The sequence below is a fragment of the Aotus nancymaae genome, unplaced genomic scaffold, assembly GCF_030222135.1.
Source record: "Aotus nancymaae isolate 86718 unplaced genomic scaffold, 86718_ANA_hifiasm-v0.15.2.pri h1tg000012l, whole genome shotgun sequence".
Lineage (NCBI taxonomy): Eukaryota > Metazoa > Chordata > Mammalia > Primates > Aotidae > Aotus > Aotus nancymaae.
Window position 1 is genome coordinate 25,731,292 of NW_026988423.1, and position 18,440 is coordinate 25,749,731.

The window sequence follows — 18,440 nt, forward strand, 5'->3', positions numbered from 1 at the left end:
ATTGCTGCAACCCCGTGCAATCCTTAATCCCCACGCATGGAGGTCATTACAGAGATTACCAGCCAGAACTGATGCCAATGCAGGAATTTCTTTCTTTTTTAAAAAAACATGTTGTAGTTTTAATTGATGTAGCATGTCCAACAAAAGGCAGGACCAGGGAACTAATTCTACTCTTTCTGGCTCTGCCTTTCCCAGGTCTGTGCAGTTTATCAGTCTCATAATGAGGAAAGTGAGCTATTACTGTGGTTGAAATGCCAATGTGCTTGCTATTTGGTTAGTTGCTCTAGGGACAACTCCGTATATCAAATCAAGGCGAAGAGTTTAGATACAGAAGTTTGGAGATTTTCCCTTTTAAATTTATATTGTGCTGTTGAGCACTATACTTATCCTTGTAGATAGATGCTGGCATTTCAAGCTAGAAAAATTTTTCACTAGCTTCCCCTCACTTTCTTGTATATGGGGATGATGTATATGATATCAGTAGTTGAAAAAGAAAGCTTCGTGCTTTATTCCTATTTTGTATTTTGATTAAAATTCTTTTTCATTCTCAGTTTTTTTTTTTAGAAGGAAAGGGACACCGTCATTTCTTTCAGGCCCAGCAGCTCTGCTAATTTTGTGTGGCTCTGTTCCATCCTCCAAGCGTAGGGCACGGATTCCTCAATTTTCTGTAGCGACAGGGAGATGTGGATGTGAATGTAAATGTTTCAGAAAGAAAAGGTTATGTGACTCCAACTGCAAGCTAACAATGGCTTCCTTTTCCTTTTGCCAAATGGTTTCCAAGCGTCTCTGAATACACCTGCCCTGCTGGGGAGAGTGGCTCAGTGGATGGCAGAGCCCTGACCCAGGGTGATGTGGGGACAGGCAGGGAGAGGGCTGGGAAGCAGGAAGGAGCCTGAGACACCAGGAGGCAGCTGACTTCTTCAGCCACACTGTGCCAGGCCAGAAATGGCCACTAAGATCTGTTCTTCCAAACCACAGACCCCCTTTCTCCAGTACTGTCTCCATTGCTGGGATTAGGAGCTTGGTTCTGTACATGGATTTTCCCCCATTGAACCGTTCTCAAATAGCAAAATAAACATTGGGTCAAAGAAAGCCAGCATAAGTAAAAATCCATCTCAAATAAGTGTCTCCTTCTAGCTAAGACCAGTTCTCATCTTTCTTCCCCACATGAACACGAGTAGTTTAGGGTGCTTCCGTGAAAAGGGAGCGAAAGCCACCTAGCCCATGGCGTTGAGCAGCTTGGACTCTGGGGCTGGACCCGTTCAAATCCCTGCACCACCTCTGCCACCTGAGTGGCCTCTTTGAGCTTCATTGCCTTTGTCTGTGAAATGGGGGCCTCTAGGAGGCAGGGCCCTTGGGCTGTAGCTGGCCTTGGAGACCTCTCCTCAGCGCTGGGATACAGGCAGCATGGAGAAGTGGAGAGAACCTGGCTTTGGAGCTTGACTAACAGGAGTCAGGCTCTGGCACCTCCAAGTCACACCAGCCCCTATCCTCAATTTCCTCATCTGTAAAAGGGAAAAATGATAAGGACCTCTAAAGCAGTTATGAGAATTAAATAGAATAGCTACAGGGCAATGTCTAGTACAAAGCCTGGCACACAGTAGGAATTTGGTGCAGGCTAGTTCCCTATGACCATTCCCATGGAACTCTTTTTCAGTTCCAAGACCTACGCCTCTGTGATTCTACTTCTCTCTCCTCACACTGCCCCTGCCCACATCCTGGGAGAGGTACTTCGGAAGAGGGAAACGGCCAGAATGCGGGGAGAAGAGTAAGCAAACAGGCGAGGCTTATGTAGTTTGAGGACAGGGTCAGAGGAATGAAGCAAGGAATTACACTTTAGGGCAAGAGTTCTCTGGGAGCTCCTACTCTGAGCACTGTGGGACACAAGCACAATGCTTCTATAGTGAGAGTGAAAAGGGGTACAGTGAACACTTATGCCAGAAAAAAAACAAGGTGTCAACTGGAACATTACATCACCCACGTGCAAGGTCAGCCCGAGTGCAAAAGAACAGATGCAGGGAAACTGGGGCCCCGGGGGTTGCGATGGTGGAGAGACTGTAGAAATACCCAGAGCCGGCCTACCCCATGGCTTCTGCTTTGGGACACATAGGACTTTGCCCCTTGTTAGCAGGAGCTTAAGTGAGAGCAGAGGAGCACACTCAGCAGTTGACATATTTGACATTCATAATTACACAAACTCTTGGGGAAGATTTCCCTTTCCCCTTACTAGCACAGAACAGCGGGTAAGTGTTCAGCACTCTTACTAGCTGACCTTACCTATAATATGGCTTTTCTCTCCCTTTTCTCTTAGAGTAAGAAAAGACATATTATAGGCAAGGTCAGCTAGTAAGAGTTGGCTAACCCTCTACCTAGGAGATAAGAATAAATTAACACATTGGTGTTTCTTTCTACTTCTAGTTCTCTGCAGGATGGTTTATTTCTCAAGCTTACTTTCTTATTCCCTTCCCCCACTGTTATGATCTAAATATTTGTGTCCCCTCAAAATTTGTATGTTGAAATTCTGATTCCTGAGGTGATGGTATAAGGAGGTGGGACCTTGAGGAGGTGATTAGGTCATGAGGTGGAGCCCTTATGGATGGGATTAGTGCCCTTAGAAAGGAGGCCAGAGGGAGCTCATTTCTTCTTCTACCACATGTGAACACAGCTGCAAGGTGCCATTTATGAACCAGAAAGTGGACTCTCGCCAGACACTGAATCTGCTAGTGCCCTGACCTTAGACTTCCCAGCCTCCAGAACTGTGAGAAATAAATTTCTGTTGTTTATTAGCTACCTAGTTTATGGTATTTTGTTCTAGCAGCCCAAACAGACAACAACAGAAGATTGGTAACAGGAGTGGGGTGCTGCCATAATAAATACCTAAAAATGTGGTAGCAGTCTGAGTATAGTGGCCCACACCTGTAATCCCAGCAGTTTGGGAGGCCAAGGCAGGCAGATTGCTTGAGCTCGGGAGTTCAAGACCAGCCTGGGCAGCATGGCAAAAGCCTGTCAGCCTGTCTCTTAAAAAAAAAAAAAGCCAGATGTTGTGGCATGCACCTGTAGTCCCAGGTACTCAGGAGGCTGAGGTGGGAGGGTCACTGGAGCCAGGGAGGTTGAGGCTGCAGGGAGCCATGTTTGTGCCACTGCACTCCAGCCTGGGAGACAGAGCAAGACCCTGTCTCAAAAAAGAAAAAAAAATTGCTAGCAGCTTTAGGTAATTGGTAGAGGCTGGAAGAGTTTCGAAGTACATTCTAGCAAAAGCCTAGATTGTAGTGAATAAACCCTTAAGGGTGATTCTGGTAAGGACCAACTAGTAATCTGTAGAGACAGAGAGTTGCGTATGGCATCTGCCATAGTAAATCTTGCTATACATAAAGTCCTAAATACGTATTTGTAGAATGAATGGACCTTGCCTGTGCCTCCAGCTTCATTTTCAATCTTCAGCATCTCTTCCCTCTGTAGTCCAGTAACACCTCAGTGATTGCCCCCTAACCCCACCCAGCTCTTCCTCACCCTCCTGCCTCTGCTCTCTTATCTTGGAATTCTCTGCCCTTCCCCTGCTCTTCCTTTGACCACTTCTGTTTATCTTTAAAGACCCAGGTCAGACTTAACTGCCTCTAAAACCCTACATGATTCCCCTATGCTAGATTCAATGTTCATTTACTGCTCTCCCATTGCATCCTCTATTGACTTACACTTAGAGAGTATGCTGTAAGTACTGATGTGTGTCCTGCTTCTTCAGCAGACTGAGAGCTCCTTGAGGGACCAGGGCAATTACATTTTTTAATTCTTTTCTTCTCAGTTCCCTCAGTTCCTGACATAGTGCTTGGTACCTAGCAGGCGTTTAAATGTGTTGTTGTTGAATGGTTACATGACGTAGTTCTGATACAAGGAAGTTAGAGGGTACAACACTTGGAGAATACTACATCAGGATAGCCTCAAAGCTAAATGGTGTCCAACAGTGACCCAACACATACTCGAGCTGAGAGTGGGGTCAGGAGGACTAAAGGCAGTAAGGGGGTCCTGGCAATTACATGACTTAAGCTGAGACTTAAAGAATGCATATTTAGAGGAATACAGAGAAAAAGGGAAGTGACTGGTCTTTGAAGAAAAGATTTGGAGCTAGCCAAGAGCCAGCCAGGAAAGGTTGACAACCGTGCAGTCCCCAGAGGAGTCTGTAGTGGCACTGGGTATGCTGCAGCGATCACAGCCCATATACACAGTGCTTGGGCTGGCCCACAAGCAGCTCTCTTCAGTTTCTCCCAGGCCTTTGCCTTAATCAGAGGGAAGCCTACTGGAGCCTGGACTTAGGTGGCCATTCTCTCTGGAGCGTTGAGTTGCTTTGCCTTCCTTTCCTGCTCTCTGCTGGAACTCAGTGCCAGGCACCTGCTCACCTGCCTTTCACTATTACTGTTGTTGGCAGGTTAATGACCTAGTGACTTCTTTGCCCGTCACCTTAGACTTGGGGACAGTGAAAATCTACCAGAGTGGCATGACTACTGCTGTGGAAACAGATTTTGGGCTCCTAGTGACGTTCGATGGCCAGCACTACGCCTCTATTTCCATCCCAGGCTCCTATATAAACTCCACTTGTGGGCTCTGTGGAAACTATAATAAAAACCCACTGGATGACTTCCTCCGCCCGGATGGCAGGCCGGCCATGTCTGTCCTGGATCTGGGAGAGAGCTGGCGTGTGTACCACGCAGACTGGAAGTGCGACTCTGGCTGTGTGGACAACTGCACCCAATGCGACACTGCCACTGAAGCCCTCTACTTTGGCTCTGACTACTGCGGCTTCCTCAACAAGACAGACGGCCCCCTGTGGGAGTGTGGCACTGTCGTGGACCCCACCGCTTTTGTACACAGCTGCGTGTATGACCTGTGCAGTGTGAGGGACAATGGCACTCTCCTCTGCCAAGCCATCCAGGCCTACGCCCTTGTGTGCCAAGCCCTTGGCATTCCAATTGGAGACTGGCGAATCCAGACTGGGTGTGGTAAGCTGGCATCCCATCCCCGTGACAGGCCTCTCTTGTGCAGGGGGCAGGGATAGGCTTTGGGGGCTTCTCCAATTGTCCTTGTTAAGACTTGTGGCCCAAGAATGAGGGGGAGGTTGAAATATCACAAATTACAAAGAATGAATTGTGAAAGGATCTTTACTTTTGCTCCCACTTAATATCACAGCCAGGAAACAAGAACCCATTGGTGAACATACATGGTCTGGAAACATGGAAGGCATGGCAGGAAGTCCCATAGCAGGGAATGGCAGCTCCGGAGTTGAGCGAGGAGGTGGGGTGTCCAGAAGTGGAGGTGACTAGTTTTGTGGCTGTTGAGTTAATGCAGCTGTGGGCCCAGGCCATCAAAACCAGCCCTTGGGAAAATGGCTCACCTCCCACATAAAACCTGCAGCAATTTTTCCTTGGCACTTTCTTCTCTACTTTAAGACCCTTTAGGGTTTGTGCCCTGCTGCTGCTGCAGATGAGGAGTACAGCATATGAGTAAAGAAGCCCTTTTTCTTAAATGTTAGGATGGTTAGGAAAAGCCTCAACTTTGCGGGAAATCCAGGCTCTTTTGAATTACACTTTTGGATTAAGCAGTTTGTACTATTTAGTTGTCTCATTATTTTTTCCTTCTTAAATATTTCCTTCTTAAATGTCCCACCTAAATATTTATTTCTTTTTCTAGTTATATACGGTTTAAAAACAAATAGATTTAGTTTCCTTCCTAGTCCTTGGTTTTCTCCATATAAGTAAATAGAAAATTGTAATCCATGCATTTGAGAGTAGCAGGAAGGTGAGAAGATTTAAACGTTTATTTAAGTTCCAAGGCTAGAAGGAGAATTCTTCCTATCAGTACAGGTTGGAGTCATATAAACCATCATGTATCAGGTTCAGTTCTTAAGACTGGTCAAACTACAATACAAGCAACTGTATTCTTGTTGTATGACTCATCAGCCTCTCTTATGACCGGAACATCCATACTTGGATTCAAGTTGAGATTGAATACGACTTCTCTTTGATTCTTATATAAGCCAAGAGCATCCAAATTGCCTAACTAAAATGTCACAATGGCTATAGATATATATTTTCTAGTGGCACTACTTTCCCATCCTCCACATTTCTCTTTCTTTTCTCTCTCTCATTCTGGTGCAATGGACTCCATTTAATTCAGATAGCTAGTTTACCAGGCCCCTGAGCCCCTGCTTGTTGGATTCAACCAGACTCAAACATTTATGTAGACCCAGATGCTATTAAAGCAAGAACTGAAGATTTCTAAGGCAAGGAGGGCCTTTAGGAGACATCTTGCCTAGTCTCCTGCAGAAACAGCCACACAAATTCTTTGAATTATTTGCAGGTATCCAGGGTTATTTCTTATTTTTAATATCCCAGGAAATTCATCCCCACAGCCTTCCTTGGTCACACTTAGGTATTTTAAGTGCCTCCCTGTTGCAAATTCACGTTTTCGAATTACTCCTCTAATGGTTACATTTTTCATTTCTCCTGAAAGTTGGATTTATTTCCTTCTAAGAATGGGCCATGCTCTTTTAAATCAGATCAATTTATATGTCCATCAGTGGATGCTCTTAAAACATCTCAACAGTGTGGATCACCAAATAATAGACCTATATTGGGTAATCAGTAGTCTCGAAAGGATGGCATCCTGAAGTTTAATTTTAATCAAGATGATCACATTCCAATAAAAGTTCTCAGTCCAATCACACTGCTCAGTAGTTATTAGGAGAGTCGTTGAGCTGGGTTTTACAGATGCAACCTCAATTCCCTCTTCCCCGAATGAGAGGCCTCTTGACCCTCACTCTAGGAACTAAGTGATTCAGGAGGAGCGTTAAGATTCTGGCCGGTTAGCACTCGGGGTCCGTTCACCTTGTTATCGGCTCTCTCCCTTTCCCCGCGTCAGTATCCACGGTGCAGTGCCCGAGCTTCAGCCACTACTCCGTGTGCACCAGCAGCTGCCCCAACACGTGCTCCGACCTGACGGCCTCGCAGAACTGCGCCACGCCGTGCACCGAGGGCTGCGAATGCAACGAGGGCTTCGTCCTCAGCACCAGCCAGTGCGTCCCGCTGCACAAGTGTGGCTGCGACTTCAACGGCCACTACTACACCATGGGGGAGTTCTTCTGGGCCACGGCCAACTGCACGATGCAGTGCCTGTGCGAGGAGGGCGGGGACGTCTACTGCTTCAACAAGACCTGCGGCAGCGAGGAGGTGTGCGCCGTGGAGGACGGCTACCAGGGCTGCTTTCCCAAGCGGGAGACCGTGTGCCTGCTCAGCCAGAACCAGGTGCTGCACACCTTCGACGGCGCCGCCTACGCCTTCCCCTCCGAGTTCTCCTACACCCTCCTGAAGACCTGCCCCGAGCGGCCAGAGTACTTGGAAATTGACATCAACAAGAAGAAGCCCGATGCAGGCCCTGAGTGGCTGCGGGGACTTCGGATCCTGGTAGCCGACCAGGAGGTCAAGATAGGAGGCATCGGGGCTTCGGAAGTCAAGGTAAGGCTCCTTGCTCCCTTGGAGGGGTTCCTGGTGCGTCCGGCCAGGAGGAGGAGCTCGCCATCCTCTTCAGGTTTGCCTTTCTGCCTCTGCCTGTGAGTGGATTCTAGGAAGAAGATGGCTCCAGATGGGAGCATTTTCTAATGATCTGCACCAAATCAGACTTATCAGGTGGAGAAATGGCATGCAGCTGAGATTAGATAGAGCAGGACTAGCTCTCTGGAATAGCAAATACTTACAGAACACTTACTATGTGCCAAGCACTATTCTAAGCCTCTTATAAGCGGTGTCACACTTGATCTTATGATCCTCACTTTACAGATGAGAAAACTGAGGCACAGAGAGGCTAAGTAACTTCCACAGGGAAACGTAACCATGAAAGGGGATTCGCATCCTCCTGGTTGGCTCCAGAATCTGTGCTCTTAACCCTTGCACCCTACTAACTCCCCTACCTGTACATCATGGGTGGGGTGATGTAAGGGGTGACTCCTACCCCTCTGACTTGCTCTGAAAAAACCATCATTAGGCATCCAGACTCATAGATCCTTACTTAGCTCTAGAAGGAATCTTGAGAGTTATCTAGTGCATCTCCTCATTTTCACATGAAGATACTAAGAGGGTAAGTGAAGGTCCCACACCTAATTGTTGCAGAACTGGGATGTGACATGCATTTTATGTCACCTGAAGTCTAGTTTGGAAAACAAAAGCCAACACCGTACTGTCCAAAGAGATAATAAAATACCCATCCTCAAACTGGAAAGGATGTGTTTTTATTCCCATTGCCACAATGGCAGAGCTTAATTTATTAATAGACTAGTAGGAGGTAGATAGGTGAATGGACAGCTAGATCATCAGAGATATGCTATGTGCCCCCAAGGAGCTGGGACACCGAAAAAGTAAGATTGGAAGAGAAAAGGAGCTAGAAAGGCAGGGAAGGAGGGGAGCTGTTTTGAAAGGTACCAAAGCAGAGATGCCAGGCAGCAGGAGGGAGCCATGTATCTAAGACGAATTTTACTCGCATTTCAGTTTAGTTTGTTTTGGGCTAGCTTTGGGTCCAAAACACACAAAAATAAACAGCAAGTGGGTCTAATTAGGGGAATCCCAAAAATAGATAAATTAATAAATAAGCCCATGACAAATCAGCTGGTATCTGTGTGGGTTCCACAGACCATCGGTTTCTTGACCTCTCTGGAACTGACAAGGATGATTTGATTTTTCAGTTGAACGGTCAGGAAGTGGAATTGCCTTTTTTCCATCCTTCGGGGAAGCTGGAAATTTATCGAAACAAAAACAGTACGACAGTGGAGTCCAAGGGCGTGGTGACTGTCCAATACTCAGACGTAGGTCTGTTGTACATCCGGCTGTCCACCGCATACTTCAATTGCACGGGGGGCTTGTGCGGTTTCTTCAACGCCAACGCCAGTGACGAGTTCTGCCTCCCCAATGGCAAGTGCACGGACAACCTGGCAGTGTTCCTGGAAAGCTGGACAACTTTCGAGGAGATCTGCAACGGGGAGTGTGGGGACCTGCTGAAGGCCTGCAACAACGACTCGGAGCTGCTCAAGTTTTATCGAAGCCGCTCTAGGTGCGGCATCATCAACGACCCCTCCAACAGCTCCTTCCTGGAGTGCCACGGGGTGGTCAATGCCACTGCCTACTACCGCACCTGCCTCTTCCGCCTGTGCCAGAGTGGGGGCAACGAGTCAGAGCTCTGTGACTCTGTGGCCCGGTATGCAAGCGCCTGCAAGAACGCTGACGTGGAGGTGGGGCCCTGGCGGACCTATGACTTCTGCCGTAAGTTGGGGTTGGATTCTGGGAGAGGCTCTCTAGGCAGGAAATAGATGCCATACTGGGCCTTACTCAGGACTTCCCTCCCAAGTGGGACTGAGCTCAAGGGCGATGTTAATTACTGTGTATACCTGCCCTCGTCTGATGTGTCTCCCCAAAGACTCATCACTCCGAACCAGACAGCTTCTCATCTTTCCTTTTGTTCCCAACTGCACAGTACCTCTTCACTGTAGAACAATTAGCCATCCTATTTATATGTGGTTTTATCAAGCAGAGGGTAGAGACACCATGTCAAAGGACTAGAAATCTTTGTGATGGCTATGTAGGTGCCTTCCCCCTTGGCAAAGAAGAGCCCCATTCATTTCGATAGGAGGTGATGGCCAGGGCGCCTTTTAGGGCATAGAGATTAGCAGGCTCCCCAGGGCAAACCTGACAATGGGTATTAAGAGAGTCCTGTGTTGCTGGCTTTTAATTTTGTCCCAAGAGTATCTGACCCCTCTCAGCAAGGCAGTGGCAAGTACTAGTAGTAATTAGAATACTTGCTGGGAAGACCTGATATATAACACCCTTGGTTACTGGGGAGGCCACAGGGAGAAGTAACATGGCAAAAGGCAGGATCTACTCCTAGAGCAAAAACTGCCTCATCTGGGCTTCAGTACACATCCCTCTCCCTCCACAAAGTTGGGCCCCACACCAAAGCCACGGCCACCATTAATATTTCATCCCCTATGTCTGTTTATCTGTCCTCCGTTGTATTTTTTTAATTGGTAAAAGTACTTTTTAATTTGAAATAATTTTAGACTTACAGAAAAGTTGCAGGAATAATATAGTCTACCATTCTCTCAGCTTCCCTCATCGTTAACATTTTAACACATTTTCTTTATAATTTTATCTCTAAAAATATACTCAGTCTTTTTCTAAACCACTTGAGAGTAAGTTGCTGTCATTATGCCTGTTTGTACCTAAATATTTCACTGTGTTTCCTAAGAATAAGAACATTTATATGACCATAACATAATCATTAAAATCAGGATATTGCCATTAATACAATACTATTATGTAATCTGGTGACCATGCTCATATTTTGTTAGTGGTTCCAATAATGTCTTTTATAGCCAAAAAAAAAAAAAAAAAAAAATCAAAACAAAGCAAAACCCTGGAGTCCAATCCAGGATCACATGTTGCATCTTATCATGTCTCTGTAGGCGCCTTTAATCTGGAGTAGGTCCTCAGTCTTTGACTTTCATTGTCTTAGCATTTTTGAAGAGCACAGGCCAGGTATTTTGCAGACTGTTTTTCAGTTTGAGTTGGCCTATATTTCCTCATAGTTACATTGAAATTATGCATTTTTGGCAGGAATACCACAAAAGCAGTGATGTGTCTTCTCAATGTATTGTATCTGGAGGCCACTGATGTTGGTTTGTCCCCTTATACTGAGCATGATAGAATTGATCACTTGCTTAAGGTAGCATCTGTCAAATTTCTCCATTGAAAGTTACTGTTTTTTGCCATATAATTAATACATAGTTTTCAGGAAAACATTTTCAATTTAGATAGCTATTCTATTCCTCAAATTTTCATACACTAGATTTAGCATCCAGTGATAATTTTTGCCTGAATCGTTTATTACTGTTTGTGAAATGGTGATTCTTTTTCTAATTCAATAGCTCCTGCGTTTATTAGTTGGCATTCTATTGTAAAGAGATTTCTTTTTCACCCATTTATTTATTTTTATTTATTTACATGTGTATGGACTCATGGATTCCTACTTAACCAATCGTATCTGTTATCATAATTTGTTTTTATGCTTGAATTGTTCCATATACAGCTAGCGGGAATCCCTTCCAGCGGTGGTTTCTGTTGACATTTGCTTCATCATTTATTGCTTTCCACCAGGCACAATGTACTCCAGGCTCATCTTGTACTTTCTCTGCTCCAGCCTTGGTTTAGCCATTTCTCCAAGGATCTCTGGTTCCTTCCAGCGGATCACTGTGTTGAGGAGATAGGATCTGGGTGTCTGGGGTGCCCATTTCTTCCTAGAGTGTCATTGATTCTAGCGTCCCTTAGTGGAGAGAGTTAGGAAATGCATGTATGAGCCTATACACACCCTCCATACACATTTTTATGTAGCTAGCTATGTCGCTCTCTCTTTTTACCTGTCTCTGTCTCTATCTCAGCATGAGTTCATACTAAATCTACAATTTCAGTCCAATACCACAGAGTTTTCTAGTTTTCCATTTTTGATTTCTTTTCTCTGAGAATGAGAAACCTGGCCCATTGTATTTCTTCCTAAGTTTGTTTATTTTCTTAGCTTCTTATTTCGAAACAATTTCAAAGCTACGTAACAGAACACCTGTATACCCATTGCCCAGATTAACCTATTGATAACATGTGTTCATTTGTTTTATCATTCCCTCTCTCTCCCTGTCTCTTCCTTCCTCCCTCCCTGCTCTCCATGTAAGAGTGAGTTGCAGACTTCATGCCCTATTACCCCTAAAACTTCAGTATTTATTTCTTTAGAGTAGAGGCATTTATGTACATAACCACAGTACAGTTTTCAACCTCAGAATATTAAACACGATACAGTAATTTAATATCCACGTTCCAATTTTGTCAGTTGACTGAGCAGTGTTCTCTACAGCTCTTTTGGGGTGCAGGGGGGCACTCAGTACAGGCCTAGTCTGGAATCACATGTTATATTTCATCGTCATGTCTCTTTAGTCTCATAGCTTAGTTTTCTCTGTCTTTCCTGATATGGACATTTTTTAAGAACACAGCCTCCCTGCCTTTTAAAACAGAATGACCCTCCATTGGGGTGGATGTCCCATCCTGATGTGCTTCAGCTGTGCATCTCCACTCAGCCTCCCGGGCCGGTACCACGTGGCTTTCCTCATGGAATCACAGCACACGTGGAAGCACGATCTTGTCCAGCCTCCCCTCGTTGATGATGTGCATGTTGATCCCCTGGTCAAGGTGTTGTTGAATGTCTCTGCTGTAGAGTCACTGTGAGCTTTCCCTTGCAACTAATAAGCAACCTGTGGAGAGATACTTTAAGATCATGCAAATATCCTGTCTGTCAGTCTATCTATCTGTCTATCTATCAGTCGTCTTATCAATCTGAACATGGATGTCTGTTTTTTCCAGTGATCTATATTTCATATTCCATTTATTAATTATTTTTGTTGTTAAAATTGCTCCAGATTGGCCTGTAGGAGCTCCTTGAAGCTGGCTCCTGTGTCCTTTCGGCATGCTTCTGTCATTCTGTTTTGATCACTTTCTTCCCTTTGGCATAACAAGATGCTTCACACTCATCTTTTAATCTTCCCTGCCCCATGCTGGAATCAGCATGACTCCAAGAAGCCCTGGTAAGTGGGGAATGTTATTAGAAACCCAGATGTAAGGGAGAAGTCCCCATTGCTCTTAGGGTGTTTTTGCTTTGCCCCTAGGCCCTTTCAGCAGACAGAGCTGAAAACCAGCACACGCACACACACACACACACACACACACACACACACACACACACACACCTTTTTAAATCTATGATTTCTGACCTTGGGAAATCCAAGGAGCATGTGAAGGGTTTAGTGGCTGTCATCTCAGAGAAGGGCGGTTGTGTCCCTGGTGAGGCCCTGAGGAGGGACTAATAGCAGATGCTGAGACTCCAAAGCTACCTACAGCAGGAGAACCTCCACAGTTTCTGTTGGCCACCACATCTGGTGGGAATTTATCATACTTTCCCAAAGTCTTTTTCTTTTCATCCTCCTCCCTATATCCTCTTTTGTCCTGTCTCCAGCTTATCCAACACGATCTCTGTGTCTGCTCCCACACTGAGCCTCCCCGTTGTATTTCATTCATGCGGCAAGATTGTCGAGTCTCCCCCATACCAAATCTGTTCGGCTGCCAGGCCATTTCAGTGCCATCCTTTTAGACTGCTAACTCCTACCCGGCAGGGGACGTTTCTGAGTTGTTTTTGTGCTGCACGGAACACAGTTTGGTGGCATCGTGTGTGCCAAGTTAGCAGGGCGTGATGGTAATGTTCCCTGTTTTCCTGCGTGTGACAGCTACTGAGAAGAGCTTCTCACTATCCCTCATCTGGGCCAGCAGACCCGGAGGAAGCTCTTATCAGTGCCTTTTTTAGGGATGATGTGGGCAAAAGCAGTCACATGGAACATGGCTTTCTTGGGCTGAGGGCCAGGGCTCCTACTTGAGATGTCCCCCAGGATGTCTGATCTAGATCTGTGTACATGGATCTGGCAAGAAGGACTGGAAGTGCACACTTGATTCATCAGGCCTCCAAGTACTAAGGGATTAATCTGGTCAGAGTCTCGCAGAGTGGGGATTGAACTGGACGACAGCTGTGAATCAGGAACATGATCTTCTTTGAACCTGGAGAGACACAACTGCTGCCTCTGTGTTCAGATATTTTTAACTGGCCCTCCTGTTGGCAGAGCCAGGCTGCCCAATTAAGTAATTTCACAGAGGCATTTTGGGGCCTAGGGGAAGTTTTATTACTCTACGTCTGTATGTTCCAGACTTTCAGACAAATTCAGACAACACAATAACTCATAAAGTGAGAGCCATTTAAATAAGTCATGTTATTTGCTATCATCATAAATCTGCAGTCAGTGTTAGAACATTCATAATTTAGAGACAAATGTGAAAATCCCTCTATACAGCCATATATAATCAGTGCTGAACTAGCCTTCAACTCCAAAGCCGTATGGTATTGTAGGCAATGGGAGTAGAGATAGTCCTTTAGCCCAGAGGAAAAAATGATTGGCTTTCAGTCCACAATGCAGAGCTGTTGTATCGGTACTTGTGGGCAGAGCTATTCTTGCCATGCAATTTATTTCTCTGTAATGTCCTCCGTGTCCTTGGATTGTAAAACAGTATTAAGGAGTCATGGTACGTATGTGAGCCAAAGAAAGTTTTAAAGGCAAGATCTTATTTTCCCAGAAGATGGTGGGGTCCTTCGCAGATCTTTAGATTGCACAGACTTGTAGGAGGCTTCTTCTGTGCTCTTGAGTTCTGTCCCTGGCCTGGGCAAATTGTGACCCATTAAAGTAATAGAGAGAAATGGGAAGTATATTCACCACTACATGGTGAGCATCCCGTGCTGCTGTTAATACTTCTGTGCTGTGCTTTTTTTGTTTGTTTGTTTGAAACGGAGTCTTGCTCTTTTGCCCAGTCTGGAGTACAGTGGTATGATCTTTGCTCACTGCAACCTCCTCCTCCCAGGTTCAAGTGATTCTCATGCCTCAGCCTCCTGAGCAGCTGGGATTACAGATGTGTACCACCATGCCTGGCTAAATTTTTTTGTACTTTTAGTAGAGATGGGATTTCACCATGTTGGTCAGACTGTCTCGAACTCCCGACCTCAGGTGATCCACCTGCCTTACCCTCCCAGAGTGCTGGGATTGCAAGTGTGTGCTGTGCTTTTTCACTAAGAGACTTGATCTTTCAAGGAAGTCTTCTGGGAGGACGGGCAATTTGAAGTGAGACTTGAAGGATGGGTGGGTATTTGGCTTTGTGTGTGTGTGCCAGAGTGGGGTCCGTCTAGCAAGGAGAAAGCCTGTGAGCAAAGGGGATGAGGGGTGATCACCTTCTATGCAGAGAATGATGAGGAGGTGGATGAGGTCAGAGGGCACCAGGAACAGAGAAATGAAGGACAAAGGGAGTGACAGTGAGCCAATTTGCAGAATAAAAATACCTACATATAGCCTGTCTGTGTAATAAAAGGAGGTGCAAAGAGGGTAAAGGGCATACCACTGATGGAGGCCCTACTAAGAACTTGATAGATTAGATTATGAATCCTCAGAACAACCCTGCTAGGTAAATGTGGTTCGTACTTAATGAAAGAGGAGACAGAAGCTCTTAAGACATGAAATAACATCCCAGAGTTAAGTTAGCAGTAGCCACAGGTCTCTATGGTCCCCAAACATACAATGCTCCCTTTCCAGACTCTTTGAGTCAGTGGACCCAGATTACATCTCTCTCTGGCACTTACTAGTTAAATTAAGTTAAATCATTGAACTTCAGTGCCCTCACCTATAAGATGGGAATGATAAAATTTACCTTGCTTTCCAGGTTGTTGAGATAAGGTACAAAAAAGTGCCTAGGACAGTGCCTAGCATGTTACAGGTGCTCAATTCTGGGCCTTAGACTCTAAATTTTCTACATGGGCCAGGCACAATGGCTCACACCTGTAATCTCAGCACTTTGGGAGACTGAGGCTGGTGGATCACCTGAGGTCAGGAGTTCAAGACCAGCCTGGCCAACATGGTGAAATCCCATCTCTACTAAAAATACAAAAATTTGCCAGGTGTGGTGGTGGGCATCTGTAATCCCAACTACTCGGAGACTGAGGAGGGAGAATTGCTTGAACCTGGGAGGCAGAGTTGCAGTGAGCCAAGATGGTGCCATTGCACTCCAGCCTGGGCTACAAGAGTGAAACACACATGCATGCACACACACACACACATGCACAAATGCATGTATGCACACACATAGACATACACTCACGCACACACATGCATGAACACACATTTCTGACTCTGGCTTTTTTCCCTTTTCTAACCTGTCTTCTCCTTGACTACCTGCAGCTCTGGAGTGCCCAGAGAACAGCCACTTTGAGGAGTGTATGACATGTACAGAGACCTGTGAGACCCTGGCCCTGGGCCCCATCTGCGTTGATAGCTGCTTTGAGGGATGTCAGTGTGACGAGGGCTATGCCCTCCTGGGCAGCCAGTGTGTCACACGGAGTGAGTGTGGCTGCAACTTTGAGGGGCACCAACTTGCCACCAATGAAACCTTCTGGGTGGACCTGGACTGCCAGATCTTCTGCTATTGCAATGGCACAGACAACAGCGTCCACTGTGAGACCGTTCCCTGCAAGGATGATGAGTATTGCATGGAGGAGGGCGGACTGTACTACTGCCAAGCCCGCACCGACGCCTCCTGCATCATCTCGGGCTATGGCCACTACCTCACCTTTGATGGCTTCCCCTTTGACTTCCAGACAAGCTGCCCACTCATCCTCTGCACCACAGGAAGCAGGCCGAGCTCAGACTCTTTCCCCAAGTTCATTGTCACAGCCAAGAATGAGGACCGAGACCCATCGCTGGCCTTGTGGGTTAAGCAGGTGGACATGACCGTGTTTGGTTACAGCATCGTGATCCACCGAGCCTACAAGCACACTGTGCTGGTGAGTAGTCACGTGACACCCTTAAGAGGAGAGTCATGGGGACATCAGGACAGGGGTCAGCAAGCCAGGCTGCAGCTGAATCAGGCTGGTCTGGAATCCAAAAAACCCACAGTATATTAAAGCAGAGAGAGGCCCTAGAGATTTTCTGTCACTTCATCTTAGAGAGAAGGAAACAGAGGCTCAGCAAAAAAAATGATTTGCCCAAGTCACATACACCATGTTAGGAAGCAGACAGCTCTGGAAGTGGTGCCTTTCACATGGCAACAGAGCATGTTGGAGAGAGCGCAGACCAAGTTTAGCATCCCTGCTTGGTGGCTGCTGTGTGACCTCAGGCAGGCACTTAACCTCTTAGCGTGGCCACTCCATCTGTGAAAGAAATGTCTGCCTCGCACAGACTAGGCCTCCCTAACTGATGCTATTGTCCTTATCCACCCACTTCCCTTTTATGAGATTAGGGTGATATTCACCTGTTCTGGCCTCCCTCCATCTCTTCTGTCTCCCTTTTGGTACCCATGGGATCTATGAGTTCATGAGTCTCACATGCATTTGGAGGACTCAGGGCTCTCCTAGAATCTCTTTACTTACTTGGGCTTCAACTCCCTCTCTCTTTCTAAGCTTCCCACCCTTTTCACCCAGAGAGCACTTCCTGGACCATGAAGACAGGAGCAGTGAGGCTGAGGAGTTCTGTGTACTCCTCATCTGGCCTGCAGACATCAGCTGAGCCACAGGCCCAGCTATTCTTTCTCCAGGGTCTTGCTCTGCGCCTGACTTGAAATGCTAACAAGCAAGCCAACAGCCTCTGCTTTAGCATTTTAGGGAGATGATTTAGGGTGTTTGCCTTCTTGACATTATTATCACAGGTGTGTGTCATAATTTTTCTATCCCTAAAGGGACTCCTTTTTATCTTGTATACATTCTCTTAAAAATTCTGAGCTATACTGAACTAAACTATCTAAACCTAACTAAAGAGTTCCCTGGGCAACTATATTGACTTCTTTCTCGCCTTGGGATTTCCTCAACTTCCTTCTCTGATAAAGAGAGTTTCCCAAGCCTCTTGAATTATCTTTCACGTTTATTGAAAATCTGCCTTTTTAGCATCTAAGGGAGAAATTTCACTGTGCCATCCTCTTCGCTTTCTTGCACACCATAAACCTAAATCCCAGTTGTTTTCCTCTCTGCTTCTCCTAACAATGTATTCCAGTAGCCATTATTGCATTAATCAGGCTGTATTTTTTGTGATCTTCATGTCTAAAGCTCTCTCAGTTCTAATCATGGGCTTCTCAAGGGCAGAAACCGTACCTAATTCGCCTTTATGTTGAATGAATGGACAGTACCCTGCACCTAGTGACACTCGAAGCACTGGTCAAATGAATGAATGAAATGACACAATAATCACTTCCTTCCAGGGTTCCCATGACTTTTGTCACAGTGCTATTACTGCTTCATCAGTCTGAAGGGTTAAACTGCCGCTGAGGCAAGTTAGGACTGTGTCAGATGCTTGGCTTTTAGCCATATAAGATTTCTATATGTTTGGATAGTCGAAGCTGCCCATTAAAACAACTCCCCTTTATTCATTTTCGTCTTACATTAAAACAATCGTATCAACCGTTTTGCTCACGTTACTTGCATCATATTTGTCCTTTACTCTTTGTTTCCTTATGTGGTCTCTTTCCACCCTTAGATTTAGATGTTTCCATGCAGTCACTTATCTCCTCAACACCTGGTGCTCTTCCGCCTTTTTGCCTTTCAGGTTTTTTCTCTTCTTTTAAAATGTCATCTGTTCATGCGTCCTGTCCCATCTGGTTTATGATGAATTGTGTTTTCTGCCTTGTGTTACCCACTCTCCGCATTTAGGTATCTTGACATCTGAGGTTACACGTGTTGGTTTCGGACATCTTCCCAGTTCTTTCCACATGTAGACTGTGGGGTCCTCATGGACACCTACT

General features: G+C 45.8%; 1 protein-coding gene across 1 annotated transcript in view; it reads left to right on the forward strand.

Moving 5' to 3' along the window:
• LOC105729494 (tubulin-specific chaperone cofactor E-like protein) overlaps positions 1-18,440 on the forward strand; it is a 162,066-nt gene that overhangs the window by 100,252 nt on the left and 43,374 nt on the right. The window contains exons 16-19 of the mRNA XM_064375502.1: positions 4,421-4,991; positions 6,910-7,502; positions 8,723-9,296; positions 15,893-16,494. Coding sequence (XP_064231572.1) covers positions 4,421-4,991; positions 6,910-7,502; positions 8,723-9,296; positions 15,893-16,494 — 2,340 coding nt within the window. The remainder of the gene's footprint in view (positions 1-4,420; positions 4,992-6,909; positions 7,503-8,722; positions 9,297-15,892; positions 16,495-18,440) is intronic.